The 13,805-nt window shown below is 41.6% G+C and overlaps 1 protein-coding gene across 1 annotated transcript in view; it reads left to right on the top strand.

Moving 5' to 3' along the window:
* The first annotated feature begins 9,303 nt into the window (after positions 1 to 9,303).
* RIC3 (RIC3 acetylcholine receptor chaperone) overlaps positions 9,304 to 13,805 on the top strand; it is a 29,832-nt gene continuing 25,330 nt past the window's right edge. The window contains exon 1 of the mRNA XM_024196473.2: positions 9,304 to 9,531. Coding sequence (XP_024052241.1) covers positions 9,396 to 9,531 — 136 coding nt within the window. The 5' untranslated portion in view covers positions 9,304 to 9,395. The remainder of the gene's footprint in view (positions 9,532 to 13,805) is intronic.

Here is a 13,805-nt window from a genome sequence, read left to right as displayed (position 1 = left end):
TTGGAGCAAAATTAGGCCCACATTTTTAAGTCCGCTCTCAGATATGATGAAATGAAACAAGTAGACCCAAGATGATTCATTCAACTAATTTCACACCATATTTCTGTTCACAAAATTATCAACAATTGAACTTTGATTTTTATGGATTTCTGTTATTCAAGAATGTTCAATTAATGTGTTACGTGAACAGATATCAGCCTATATATTGTTCAGGTGCTATCTGTTGTTACTCTTTTTACTTCAAGCTGTGCTGTGTGATTAGTCACCAAAATCACATGGAAATGTTTCTGCTCTCTGGATGAGTGAAACTTTTGTAAAGAGGAAAAAGGCTTGAATAAGTAATTTGTGGTGCAAACATTTGCGCAAACACGTATTTGCATGAGTATTCAAATACGCAGTGTAAATATTTGTGTTGCATACGGATTAGCACATTTTCCGTTTCTATGAACTTTTTTTGCAAACAAAAATATCAAACGAATATTCTCAGCAAATGAATAAAAGCATGGAGCAACAAAGCAAATTCATGCATCTTAATGGAACAAATGTTCTCGAATGCGTTTTCAGTATTCACCCAGTGCTAGGGATAAGTTGGGATGATTGGAAAGCAAGGGTCAGCAGGAGGGTGGGGATGGATGGGGTCAATGTCAGGAAAAGAGAATAAAAAGAGAGAATTAAAGTCTAATTTCAGAAGTTCAAGATAAACCATTTTGGCTTTAATGGTTGGAAGTATTGCTATTAATATCCATTATATGCATACATACACACATTACAGTAGCTGGAAGTTGTTTTGCCACATAAATCCTGCTAGTTTGAATACCATAAGGACTGTATTTGGAACACAGTACAATACAGCAGATTCATGAATAAATATCAACTCTTATGCAGACATCACTTCTTTAAAAACACCTCCTTCTATGTGATGGCAAGCAACATCCAATGTACATTAACTGTAAAAAAAACCTCACTTCATGAGGCTGACCCTTTATAAAAATGTTGTGGGAATAACCAGTGTATTCATATTTGTGAAACTCTGTATTGGGTAATAGTTATACCCAGAAGGCAAAGTACATAACACATATTTACAAGGCTTTCATCTTTTTACTTATTCTGTTTGTTTATTATCCTATTTCCATACCTATATTTGTATATGATAAGGACCAGCTGCTGTTTTCGGTTTAGTTAATGGGAGTTTTTCCACTGACTTCAGTGGATGTAGGATTGGGTCCCTAATACTCATGGAGTTTGATTCTACATACCTCATGCACCTAAAATTTTTACTGAAGGAGATGAAGATTTGGGTGAAGGAGGAAAATTGTTCTTCTAACCATAATTTTGGTGACAGAAGACTTTATACTGGGTCCTGATATCCATACCAGTATATCTTGTTTTCCTTGTTATGGTTGACTGTTCTTCCATTTTACTAGTTGTTGAATCTTTGTTTATTTGCTGACTGTATTATAAGTTGTTAAATAAAAAATATAAATAATAATAAAAAATTGCAGCAACTGTCTTGCTCCAACTAAACAAACAAACTAGAACAACATTTATTTCAGAAAAACCATTTTTGGATGGTCTTATGTACTCAACTTGTTCATCTTCCTTACCCTACGAGCTGCAACAACTACCATATGCTTCTTCAGTGGTCACTGTACAGTGCTTCCATAGTCTGACTGGGGATTTGATTATCCAGTGTGTGGAAAATGAGTTTTAGAGCATAGTGAGTATTTCCATTCCTCTCTATTGTGAAAAGTAAGGAAGGGGAAGCTAGAAAACAAGCAACCTTTGATAGGAATTTTCTATTCCTTCTACTTGTCTTATGTCAAGAAGAGTCCACTAGCAGTGATACTACCCTCTGTTCCATGCTGTTAAATGATTTCCTCATGGAAAAAGACCCCGACTTTCCATATATGAACCATCACTGACTCGATGATACTCTCAGGACTGCTAATAGCGCAATTGTCTCCTGACAGTTATTCATTGCAGCCTGACATAGGGATGCTCATAGAGGTGCTAGAGATCTGTTAGTTGCCTCTGACCTGTTACAGATGGTCTCACTATCTATCTTGAGTGCATGTCCTAAGACAGATTTAAAATGGAAATAGTGCTGACATACAGGGTGCCCTGATATGGTACTGATTTCCTGATTGAGTTGACTGATACTGTTTCTGGAATGGCAATGGCTTTGTCTTGTGAAACTTCAGCTTCATGTAAGCTGATTCTTCTAAGCTGGTGCAACATTTCATATCCATCCTGATATTGTTAGGCAGATATTTGTTCTGACTCAACACACAAAGCTGTCATCCAGTTTGATGTTTGAATGACTATAGAAAGATAACTTCAAATCTAAATGTAAACTGAAGTCCAACACTTTTCAAAATCAAAAGTTACACGCTATTTCAAAGATTTCTTGCCATGTGTATTAAAACAGCAAATGTAGTTAATCTACACCATACGTTGCACTCAGCACAAAGTTTACTTAATTTCAAATGGATGATACCTACACAGGAAAATGTATAAATACCATATTTTTTACTTGTAATCACAAAAACTCATTCTACGGCTCATCTCTATATATTGCACTTTTAATTAAGCTTAAACGGTATTTTGTTGAGTGCACATTACCTTTTAATCTTCAGAGATAAAGAAAATAAATACCAGTAATTGATCCATAGATTGTGCTATGTAGCTATAAAGTCATTTAAATTCTACATCACTAGAAGACATTTATCAATGCAACCGAAGGGAGGGCCACACTCTGCCACCTAACATTAGGGTGGCAGAATCTGGTCCTAAGTGAGTAGTGGAACACCAACTACTGGCCTGTCTCCAACCCATCCTCAATAAAATCTTTCTGAAGGTAGCAGCAAACATGTGTCAGTCATGATGGGCTCTCCTTATCCTCCCCAAAAATTCTCATTTGTGGGTTCTGCAGGGATTGATTCTGTCATATACATTAAATGTCTTGGAGAGACGTCTCAGGGTAGCTGGCCCTCTGTCAGGGGGTGCCAGAAGACAGACAGCTCCTCAGGAAAGGGACTTCTCAGGGAACTGGCTAGGGAGCTCACCAGGAAAGCGAATCCAGGAAACATACTCCTAGAGTTAAGAGGTTCTGAAAGGGGAGAGTTACAAGTGTCAAGCCCATAGGAGACCTGGTCTCAGTAGAAGGACCTTACCAGACAGAAGTTGATAGTCCAGGTCCCAGAGGAATTACACACTGTTCCAGAGAAGAGCTGCAGTGATTTGACCTCTGAAGGGGCCCTGATTTCAGAGAAGGAACCCTTTGCTGGGGCAGGTGGGGGCTGGGTCGAGAGGGCCTTAGTGGTAAAGAGCCTATATGGAGGAGATGGGTGGACTCAAATGGGGCAAACAGACTAAGATTAACCCCCACTCCCTCCCCCAACTAGGACACTCAAGTGAAGCCTTCCATGTGTTTTTGTTTGGTCTTTGATTAAATAAATTAGACCCCCGAAAGGGCACCATTCAGTCTGTAAACACTTAATTGAACTCATTGAAAGCCCATTGGGGAAACCGAGGCAGAGCTGTATCATGCAGTTCCATACTGGGCCACAAGGGGGTGCTCCATGGGTGAGTGCCCACCACAACAAGAGCTCATAAGACAAAACCCAGCTCCACATTTCTTTCTCAGCAAATAGGACAAATATTCATATATGGACTTTCATAGTGCCTGGAAGAGAAAAGCATATTGGTGAAGCAGCTGGTTCAAGCTAAATGCGGAGAAGACAGAGATGATGCTGTTTGGAAGCATAAGACTCTTTGAGGAGCGAGCTAGGATACTAACCTCAGTCACCTGCCTCTGAAGGAATCTGCCCTCCTATTATCAAGAGAGTCTGCAGTCCAGTGTTAAATTCTTCATTGTTCCAAAACAGACAAAAAACAGTGGTGAGTGATACCTTCTGTCGTATTTTTTCTTGGGATTTTTCAAAATCTGGGATGCCGTTTGTGTGTGATGTCACTAAGGTGAGCAGCGTGACTAGACATTCTGAGTACTCCATATCATTTTTGGTTTGCAGACCTTTATCAGTACCTGCTGAGGGCATAGGAAGTGGTGAAGAAGAGTCCCACGGGGAGGAAGAAGTCTGCACAGAGTGGTGAATGAATCCCACTAGGTCTGTGACAAGGCCATTGAGAATTGGTAAAAGACCTACTGGGCTGTTGAAGGAGATAGTCCACAGGGGCTCTCGTTAATGGGAAATAAGCTAAAGGCTGCCCTCTCCCCAGAGGTGAAGCATTGTATAAGAACAATTACTGGAACCATTAGAATGGTTTTCAAGTGTTCAGAAGTCCTTGCACTGCGATTTTACTTTTATAGTAACTTGAGACCTTTCAGTGTTGTGCCTTCATAGTGGTCTACTGTGCCTTAGTGGAAAGCAGGTAAGTCCTCAGTTCAAGTTCAATTACTTGTGGAAAGTGAGTTAAAAACAGCAGTTGCAACCCAGACCCTCTGGAAAATAGTCTAATTCAACTACAGTAATCTAGTGTAATATAAATATAATGGAAATACAAAACCATGACATTTAATTTGATGTGACACAGTTTCTGCCTATGATTGTAAGAATGAACCAGTATAAACACAGAACCTCTCTCACCCTAGCAATAAAGAGTGAGAGCAGAGTAGAGTTTATTAGAAAGGTAGTGTGAGAGACGGCTTTCACAATAGCAGCCCAGGCTTACAAATTATTTGCAATCTTCAGATTTCAGACTTCCTCCTGAAAAAAATCACTCCAGGAAGTGAGTATATTCTAGGAAGTTTTTGGCAGTTTTAGTAGTTGGGACAGATTTTTTAAAATTCTAGTGCTGCTTGGCACATTTCTAGTTCTGTCCTTTATATTTAAATAAATGCACTCACGGAAGGATTCAGTAAATACACAGTCCAGAGGGACCCAGTAATCAAGACAGTGTCTAAATTAGCCTTTTTTTCCTGCTATTTTTTTCCACTGTAGCAGCTCCAGCTGTGCTAGTAACAATTCGTGAGCAGACAAATCCCAGGCAGCTGCTGGAATTTTAACCACTATGTCATCAAGATTCGTTCTGAATGGGGTTAGACAGCATTGGGAAATTTTAAGGGGAAATAGCTAATGTAGACCCCTTTCAATGAGTGTTTCTTGGCGCAGTTAGAAAAAAACATTAAAAAAGTATAACAAAGTGCATTAAATACATCAGAATACATAAATACACGAACAATACTCTGTATTGTAAATAGTGGATCCAAAATTACTCCTTGCTGTAATCTTATTGCACTCTTTCTTCCTGCACCTTTCCTTCAGAAAAGTATGATCCATCGTTTTTTAAAAGTTTGAACTGGCATTCTACTGAGAACTTTGTTGGATTTGTCATCAAAATATGCATAAGTGGCAATAACCTTATTAAGTGTTGACTGCTTAGTAAATTTTAAATACAGACTTGCTGCAAAATCCTTTAAAAATCTCAAGATAGCCTACTGGATTCTGAAATAATTAAGATCATTTTTATCCAAGCTGATATACCCAATGTTAGGTTTTTCCTCATATAGTCCACATACATTATGTGTGTGTATTCAAAACTAATGCTTCTGTTGTTTTCTCTAAAAGAGAACTCAAGGCCCGATCCTGAAAGGTGCTCAAAGCCACTTGAGTACTGTTGAGTGCCCCCTAAAATCCTATAGAAGTGAAAAAAGAGTGGAGAACACCCAGCAGCTCAGAAGAAATGCTTTACATCCTATAGGGACCAAACAATTTCCCCTGTGTATTAAGGCTGAGGGAATGAAAAACCCACAGATCCCTGTGTGACCAACCAGAGAGGCCCCACACAGGCAATGTGAACGGGTTGAGGAGGCAAACAGGCTCTCCGCTGGTAATGAAAGGGTTAGGGAATGCCTGTGGTCCTAGCTGGCCCCACCCCACTACACCTGCACCCAGTGTGAGGTGTGGACCAGGGAGATAAGAGAAGGCGGCCTACCCTAATTCAAGGCTGATCAGGAAGGAGAACAGAGTTCTAATTCTCTTGGTGGGAGAGAAGTTTGGTTGTAGGCCTGAGATGGTGCTTGCTTGCCAGCTGGATTGGCTCTCCTGGAAGGGATGACCAGATTTTAGGATGGGAATTGGCAGAAGCAAAGACTGGGAGACAAACCTTGAATACAAGGGTGGGGCCTCACTGAAGGTTTATGGGATGACCCTGGATTTGAGTTATGCTTATTTTTGTTCCTGAAATGCCCCAGCCAAAGCACCACTCTACTGGACCTTGTTGGGACAGACAGACACATACAGTAACTCCTCACTTAAAATTGTCCTGGCTAACGTTGTTATGTTGCTGATCAATTGGGGAACGTGCTCGTTTAAAGCAGGGCTGCCCAGAGGATTCAGGGGGCCTGGGGTCTTCCGCCGAATTGCCGCCGAAGACCCGGCACTTCGGCGGAGGGTCCCGGGGCGGAAGGACCCCCCGCTGCGGGTCTTTAGGGCACTTCGGCGGTGGGTCCTGGGGTGGAAGGACCCCCCGCCACCGAAGACCCAGAGCGGAAGAAGATCCGGGGGCCTGGGCCCCACGAGAGTTTTCCGGGGCCCCCGGAGCGAGTGAAGGACCCCGCTCCAGGGGCCCCAAAAAACTCTCGTGGGGGCCCCTGTGGGGCCTGGGGCAAATTGCCCCACTTGCCCACCCCCAGGCAGCCCTGGTTTAAAGTTGTGCAATGCTCTCTTATAACGTCATTTGGCAGCCACCTGCTTTGTCCACTGCTTGCAGGAAGAGCAGCCCATTGCAGCTAGCTGGTGGGGGCTTGGAACCAGGGTGGACCAGCAGCCCCCTATCAGCTCCCCATTCCCCTAAATTCCCTGTGCAGCAGCTGCCCAGCAGGTTAGCAATTTATTTACATTCCCCTATTTACATTCATTCTTATGGGGAAATTGGATTCACTTAACATCGTTTCGCTGAAAGTCGCATTTTTCAGGAACATAACTACAACGTTAAGCGAGGAGTTACTGTACTAGTGGAGATCTGCAACTGGGTGAGTTGTGTCCAGAAGGACCAGGGGAAACCTGGTTACATCCTAGCTTGGGGATGTAAAAGGAGAGAGTGTCACCTCTGTTGCATTGTTCTTCCCCAGACTTAGAGATGGGGATCAGCAGATGGGGAGGAGGTGGGCAAGGGACATGCATAATTCTCCCTCTAACTTGCTGAGATCCAGATTTAAGTACTGATCCCCTGCAACACATGAGAGAACTAGAAACAGGAGTTTTATAGTGTCTCTTGGAAAGAGAAAAATCTCACTTTTTCAAAGGGATAGAGCACTTGCTAGCCTTGCTCACAAAATATTGGACCTGAACACTATACTATTATATCATACTGACAGAGAGTCTGGGGTTTGTCCACAATGTTTCACAGTAAATGGGTCTGGGGGATTTATAGCAAGAAAAATCTATTCTTACCACTTGGAGAGGCCACTATACAGACTGGATACAGCTAGACAGAAGGCATGATGTAACATCTATTGCCAGGGACAATGGATATTACCCTAGAATCCCACCTGCTTTGACTAGTGAACATGGCTAAAGTACAGAGTTGCGAAGTGGCCTTTGAAATACTTAACTGGGAGCCAGGAAGATAGGGGATGTTATCAGAATGAAGGGAATGGTCATTGTATTTCCTTGCATTTTTTCCAGATGGCACCCCTGATTTCAGCCACTAATTGTGGAAATGTTTATTCTCTCAACCTGATGAGAAACTCAATAACCAGGGATCTGTCCTGGATCAAGGAACTTGATAAGCAGGTCTGGAAAGCTCTCTGGGACAGCCAAAATAAGGCTGCATCAGGTTGAGGAACAAATGGCCAGAAATATATATTTAATAAATGATTTTTTGCTGTACCTTGGGCATCCCAGGCTTATGAGATGTGTATATCTAGATGTGATATGCAAACCACTTCTGTTTTACTATCCCTTCCTCTGTTTTCAATAAATCTCTTAACCCACTTAATTGACAGGTCATCTGTTTGTAAGGTAACTTCACACATACAGCCCAAAGAGATAAGTTGGCAGAAGTACAAATGACACTGGTGTTTAGAACATGGATATCCCTCTCCTTGAGGTCTGTACATTTGGATTCATGATACTGAGGAAATTTGGCATTACAAGTGGAAGAATACAAAAAAAAGTACTGTAATGGTTTTTAAACTCTCAATATCATTTAGGGTGTGTGCCATTCTCTCATTCACCGGGAAGGTGAGGTTACTAACAAGTTGTAAACCACAACTGCCAATAAAACGTTCAGGCCAGACCCCACCATCATGTGCTCTCTTACATGTATTATAGGGGGTGCAGCAGTGACCTCATAGTTAGGCTACCTATCAACTTCCATTATAACTTTTTTTTTTTTAGTCTAATACTTCCAGTGTATGCAGCAACTCTTTGACATTTAGCAGAGGGATAGTCCTAGGGCCAGGGAGGCAACTTTTGCTGTCCTCATAAAGAATAATTTAGGTTAGGCCAAGTTATTAGTTGTCGAAAAGCACTGTTTCCCATTTGCATTTTGGTTTTGTTCTTAATGTGTTGCTAAGACTTATATGCACTTCTTTAGCGTTGCACATACTCTATCCTGCTGCCTTTCTTAGCATAGGACACAGAACCAAACCTCTGGATGGGAGTGAGGAAAAGTGTATAGTGAAAAAAAATTACATATCGAGATAGACTAATAAGCATCCCTGTTATGCTGAATAGCCTATGATAATGCATTAACCTTACATGCCAGGTACACGGAGTGAGCTGGATCACTCATTCCTGGGGTAAAGCCTGTAGGATAAGGAAAACTCCACAAGGTTCCCCTTGCAGTTGCCCCAGAAGGGCATTTAGCAGCAAAGTGACGAGTTTTACTCCAGTGAGTGACCCACACGCGATGCCCCCCCCCCCATCTACGGCCCCAGCGATCAGTTTGTAATGGGCGGCGAGGCTGTGGGTAGATGGGAAGCACGCGGCGGCCGGGTCTCTAGGGAGACGCTGTCCAGCTAACGGGAGAAGACCCTTCCGAAGAAACTGGAAACTCCGCCTCCCCCCTCGGCGGGCTCCGGCTCGCACGGTCGGTGCAGGGGCGCGCTGGCGAGGCGTGGCTCTGCTCGGGGACGGGAAGCAGCAGAGGCTGACCCGAACCAGTCAGGGCAGCGGACGGCACCAGCCCAGCAGTCGCTAGTGCGCATGCTCCCACCGCTCGGACACGCTCGATGATCAACCGATTGCGAGGAAGGCGGAGTCTGAGTTTGCACCTTCCTCAGGCAGCACGTGCCGGAAGTACGTCAGGGGTCACAGCCCGGATGTTACCCTTGGAGCCGGCTGCCGGTTCCCGTTGCGCTCCGCGGTTTCCGGTCGGTTGGGGGGAGGACGGGCTGTCTCTGGCGCGTGCGGCCGTTGGGGGCGGCCATGGCGTATCCGACCGTCCGGAAGGTGGCGATGGTCTCCTGCCTGGTGCTGTGCGTCTCCCTGCTCCTGCCTAGGACCTTCCTGTCCCGGGGCGGGAGGCAGGAGCCCGGCAGCGCGCCGCCTGCCCCGCCCCAGGGTAAGAGGCCTCCCCGGGGCCTGGCCCCTCGTCCCCTCCAGGGACGTGGCGACCATTCACATCCCTATCAGGGGCTTCGGCTGCTGAACTGCCACCCTCACGGCTGGGGCTAGTCTCCGTCCCGTCCCCCGTCTATGCACCCCCTTCCTCGCTGAGGGCCCCTCGCTCTGTGTCGCTCGTGGGTGCAGGGGGTGGGCGGCCCGCTCTAGCTGTGGGTCCCTGTGTGCAGAGGGGACGGAGCAGGTGTCTGCTGCTTACTGTGTCTGAGCCCAGCAAGAAGCCGCCCTGCTAGAATCCGACCATAGGGAAACCCTGGGACTAGCCTGATCTCGGCCCCAGCCACAATTGGCAGCATTTTATTATTTGTGTTACCTACCGCTTAGGAGCCCTAGTCTTGGACCGAGGCCCTGTTGTGCTAGATGCTGCACAAACATGGCAAAAAGCCGGTCCCAAGGCGCTTTGTGCATTTCAGTGGATGGTGTTTATAATTCCAAGATTCTCATCCTGCATTTTGCATTAGCTGGTAGTAATAGAAGCTTACGTACTAAGTTTAAAATACTACTGTAGGTAGGCATAGAGTCATTTTAATACTTTGCGTTTCTCACTTATGGGTGTAAAGTACTATGGGATCTTCAGATTTTCAAGTTGAAATGATCATTTCATTGAACTGTTTTGTAAGAATATGTTTGCCTGGCCAAAAATTCCCCCCTAGTATTGTATAGTGTCTGGCTGGCTGCAGCTCTGCTCCCCCAAGGTTACAGCTTTCATTTCGATGGTGGTGTTGGTGCAATGCTTGTATAAAATGTGTTGGTGGCTTTTGAAATGAAAAGTATTCTATAATTCACCCAAATGTTTTTCCATCTCACCTGTTCTTGTTCTCATTTCAGAGATCTTTTGTATACCGTGGAATTTCAAAGGCGGAGTAGTAGCTCATTGTTCCCATCTCTGACATGATTTACATTTCTTCTTTCCCAAAAACCTTTTAATCAAAACTCTCAAGTTTCATTTGAGTTTTATTTCTTAATGTGTGTAGTAAATTTTGTCTGAGTTATGTAAAGGGAGATCAAATTACAGTATCCTTCATTCATTGTGTTCTGTCATTTATTTGAAAGACATTTTCTTATGTTGTTTTTACATTTTGCTTTTGAAGTGTCATGAAATAAAAGTTCATTTAAATCATCTACATTGTTTAGTTTCCTACTCCAATATTATTTCTGATTTTGTTACCAATATATCAGGTTTTCATAACACATTTTACATGACATATAGTTAGGATTATTTATGTACAGTAAGAAATTATTTTTTTAAATATTGTGCTAATTGAGGTACATTTACTTCTTTGCCCCTTACTATGCAATCATAATGCACTAGAGAGGCCCCTTGTGCAGATTCCTATCTTCATCAGTGGGGCTCTGCAAGGGGGCAGGGATCCAAGCTAGCAGATCTAATTGCAGAAATGGGGATTTAATAAGGTGACTTCATTGTACACCACCTTTGATAAATTCCGTTTTCTTCTAGTTCTGTGGCATCGATATGATCATATAGTTAAATAATCTTACTAACTCTACTCTCCCTGGGATAACCTTTGTAAGCAACTGAAAGATGTTCTTATAAAGGCAAACTTGCTAGAAGACTTCATTTTGTATCCGGAGGACTAACATAGTGCTTATATAGTAGAGGTACACAAATCCAAACTTGTTGCAAATGTTCATATTTGCAAATGACTTCAGTACAGATTTACAAGCTTTTTCTGTATGTAGTTTTGTCATCTCACTTTCAACATGGAAGGCAGAAAGAACGTGCTTATATGTCTAGTATTAGTTTTTTTGGTAGCACATTAAGGACTGGAGCTAGCAAGGTGCTGAGCTCTCTGCCCCCAATCGATCAAAACACTTAAGCACTTGACTTCAGTAGGGCCACTCTCATGCTTAAAGTTAAGCTTGAGTTTGTGTGTTGGTGGATCAGGGACAGTGCTCAGCAGCCTCCAGGACTGACCTTACTCTGATGCCTTACAGATGCCTTACTCTCAGGATGTAACCTCTGTCAGCTGCACAACTTCAGTTTAAGTTTATAGTCCATTTTTCAGTTTGATGGCAGTGGTTTCATTACAGTTGTTACACAGACTAAACTTTATTTTTCCATAAAAAATGAAGTAAATCTTGATTAAACAGCTGTGATTCATTTTCTTGTCACTAGTTGTCCTCTTAAACAGTAACTACAATATCAATTTTTTCAATCAGATATTATTTTAAAACCTAAAGCAAATGCCTCAACGCTAGCCTGAATAAAACATGCTTAAAGTTTTCTGCTATTTGTTAGAATCAGACATTGTCCAAAAGAGATTTATCATACAAGTCTATAACTTAGTGGGTATGTCAACTACTGTAACAGCAAAGAAGTGTTCAGAAGTATTTTTTTATTTAAGAAAGCAGTAAAACACACTACTGTAGGAGTTAAGCAGCAGGGGTGATGTATCTTTAATGTCCACTATGCCATCATACAAAATGCTACTTTAATTTTATTTCGGAAAACTCTTGTATCTACTTAAATCGGCAGTGCCTGTTTACATTATGTACAATCCTCAAATATTTTTTAAGAGTTTGAAATAAGTTATTGGTTAGAGGAGAGGAATAAAGCCTATATTGACATTTTTAAAAAGTACTTTAAAATATAGTCTTCAGCAGTGCATCCTGTGTATTTTATAACATTGGTCCCTTTTATTCACTGTTGTTTAAAAAAAAAAACTTTGCATCTGAATGGCAAAAAATATTCCTGAGCAATGGATTTGCAGTTAATTTGCAATTAGTTCTGTATTAAAAATTCTGAATCATAAAATCAAAATCATTCACCTGTATTTTGAGCGTACAACGGATTCTACTTTAGATCAGTCTTTTGAGCAACTGGATCTTGACACAATTAGCATTTGAATTTCCTTCAGTCAGGGAGGTTCTAGGTAGTGAGCTTTTCTGTTAAGGGTAACTATCTTGTCCTTTACACCTTCTCCCCCCCACTCCCTCTCCTTGCAGTGTTTATGCACACATTTTATAAGATCAAACAAAAATTAGTCATTTGGCAACCTAATTTCATAATATGTAAACAGCTTAATGTGTTTTTTTTTTCCAACTTTAAACTTTTAAGAACACAGCAAGAACCCTTCCCTAAAAAGCAGTCCTAAGCCGGGTTTCTATAAGAAATATATACTGCGTCTAGTACATTCTTAGGAGAAATTACACCAATTGCTCATACCAAAAGCATATATAGTTGTCTTCACCATTGCCTTAATAATTAGCAATAGCTCAAGTGACATAAGGTGTGTCAAGAAAATAAAACAAGTCATTTGGGGGGAAAATGTAAACTAACACGTCTGAAGAAAAATAAAACACAGATCTAGTGGGAATTGAAAACCTGGAAAATAGAGGCCTGTTAATGATCAGTGATTTAAACATAAGCTTGTAATGTAAGGCGGCTTGAAAAAGGTTAACATAATTTGGGCCTCCTATAGGTAGAGATATGATCTTTGTTTGGTTTGACTGTGCCTGGAATAATGCATTCAGTTCCCAGTAGAAAGATATTGGCAAACTAGCGAGAGTTCAGAGAAAAGCAATAAAAATTATTTGGTGGCTGGAGGAAAAATTTAGATTAAATATCAGGAAAAACTGCATTAGTTTTTAGTGAGGTATTAGTTTGTAGAATGGTCTCTCAAAAGCAAGTGATAGAAGCACCCTGGCTTATAACATATAAAACTGGACTGGAGAAAACATGAGAAAATATATTGTAGGAAATGGGAGGGAGATGTACTGAGTGATCTGAATTTTTTTTTTTTTAATTCCTAATTTCAATGATTGTCTGAAAAACAGTTTTCTCTTTACTCCCTATAGTGAAAAGCTCAAAGGAAAAGAATAAATAGTACCGATGCAACCCATAATTATGAAGTGTCATAAGTATAATTTGAAGGTAGATTTCTCATGATACTAGTATTTGCATTCCTAAAGTCAAGGATGTTTTTGTATCTCACTGCTATTCTTGCAATTTAGGGTAGTGGCAGAATGTCTGACGGAGTAGGTGCCTCCTTCATGGTTTGTTCTAGCTCTTCTGTGCTATGCATGGGACTTGAAGTTTATCATGAAACCACTTTTCAGATAGCTGGAAAGTTATATAAAAAACTTTACCTTGTATATTTTGATTAATATAGAAGAGTTTTTGTTTTATTATTTTACATTTCAGAAGTTAATAGCTAAAAGTTAGACACAAAAATCTCATTTATGTTTTTAAAG

This window comes from Terrapene carolina, unplaced genomic scaffold (assembly GCF_002925995.2).
Source record: "Terrapene carolina triunguis isolate 2854851 unplaced genomic scaffold, T_m_triunguis-2.0 Scaffold96, whole genome shotgun sequence".
Taxonomy (NCBI): Eukaryota; Metazoa; Chordata; order Testudines; family Emydidae; genus Terrapene; species Terrapene triunguis.
Note: the sequence above shows the minus strand (reverse complement) of the source record. Positions and strands in the feature narration are given on the sequence as shown.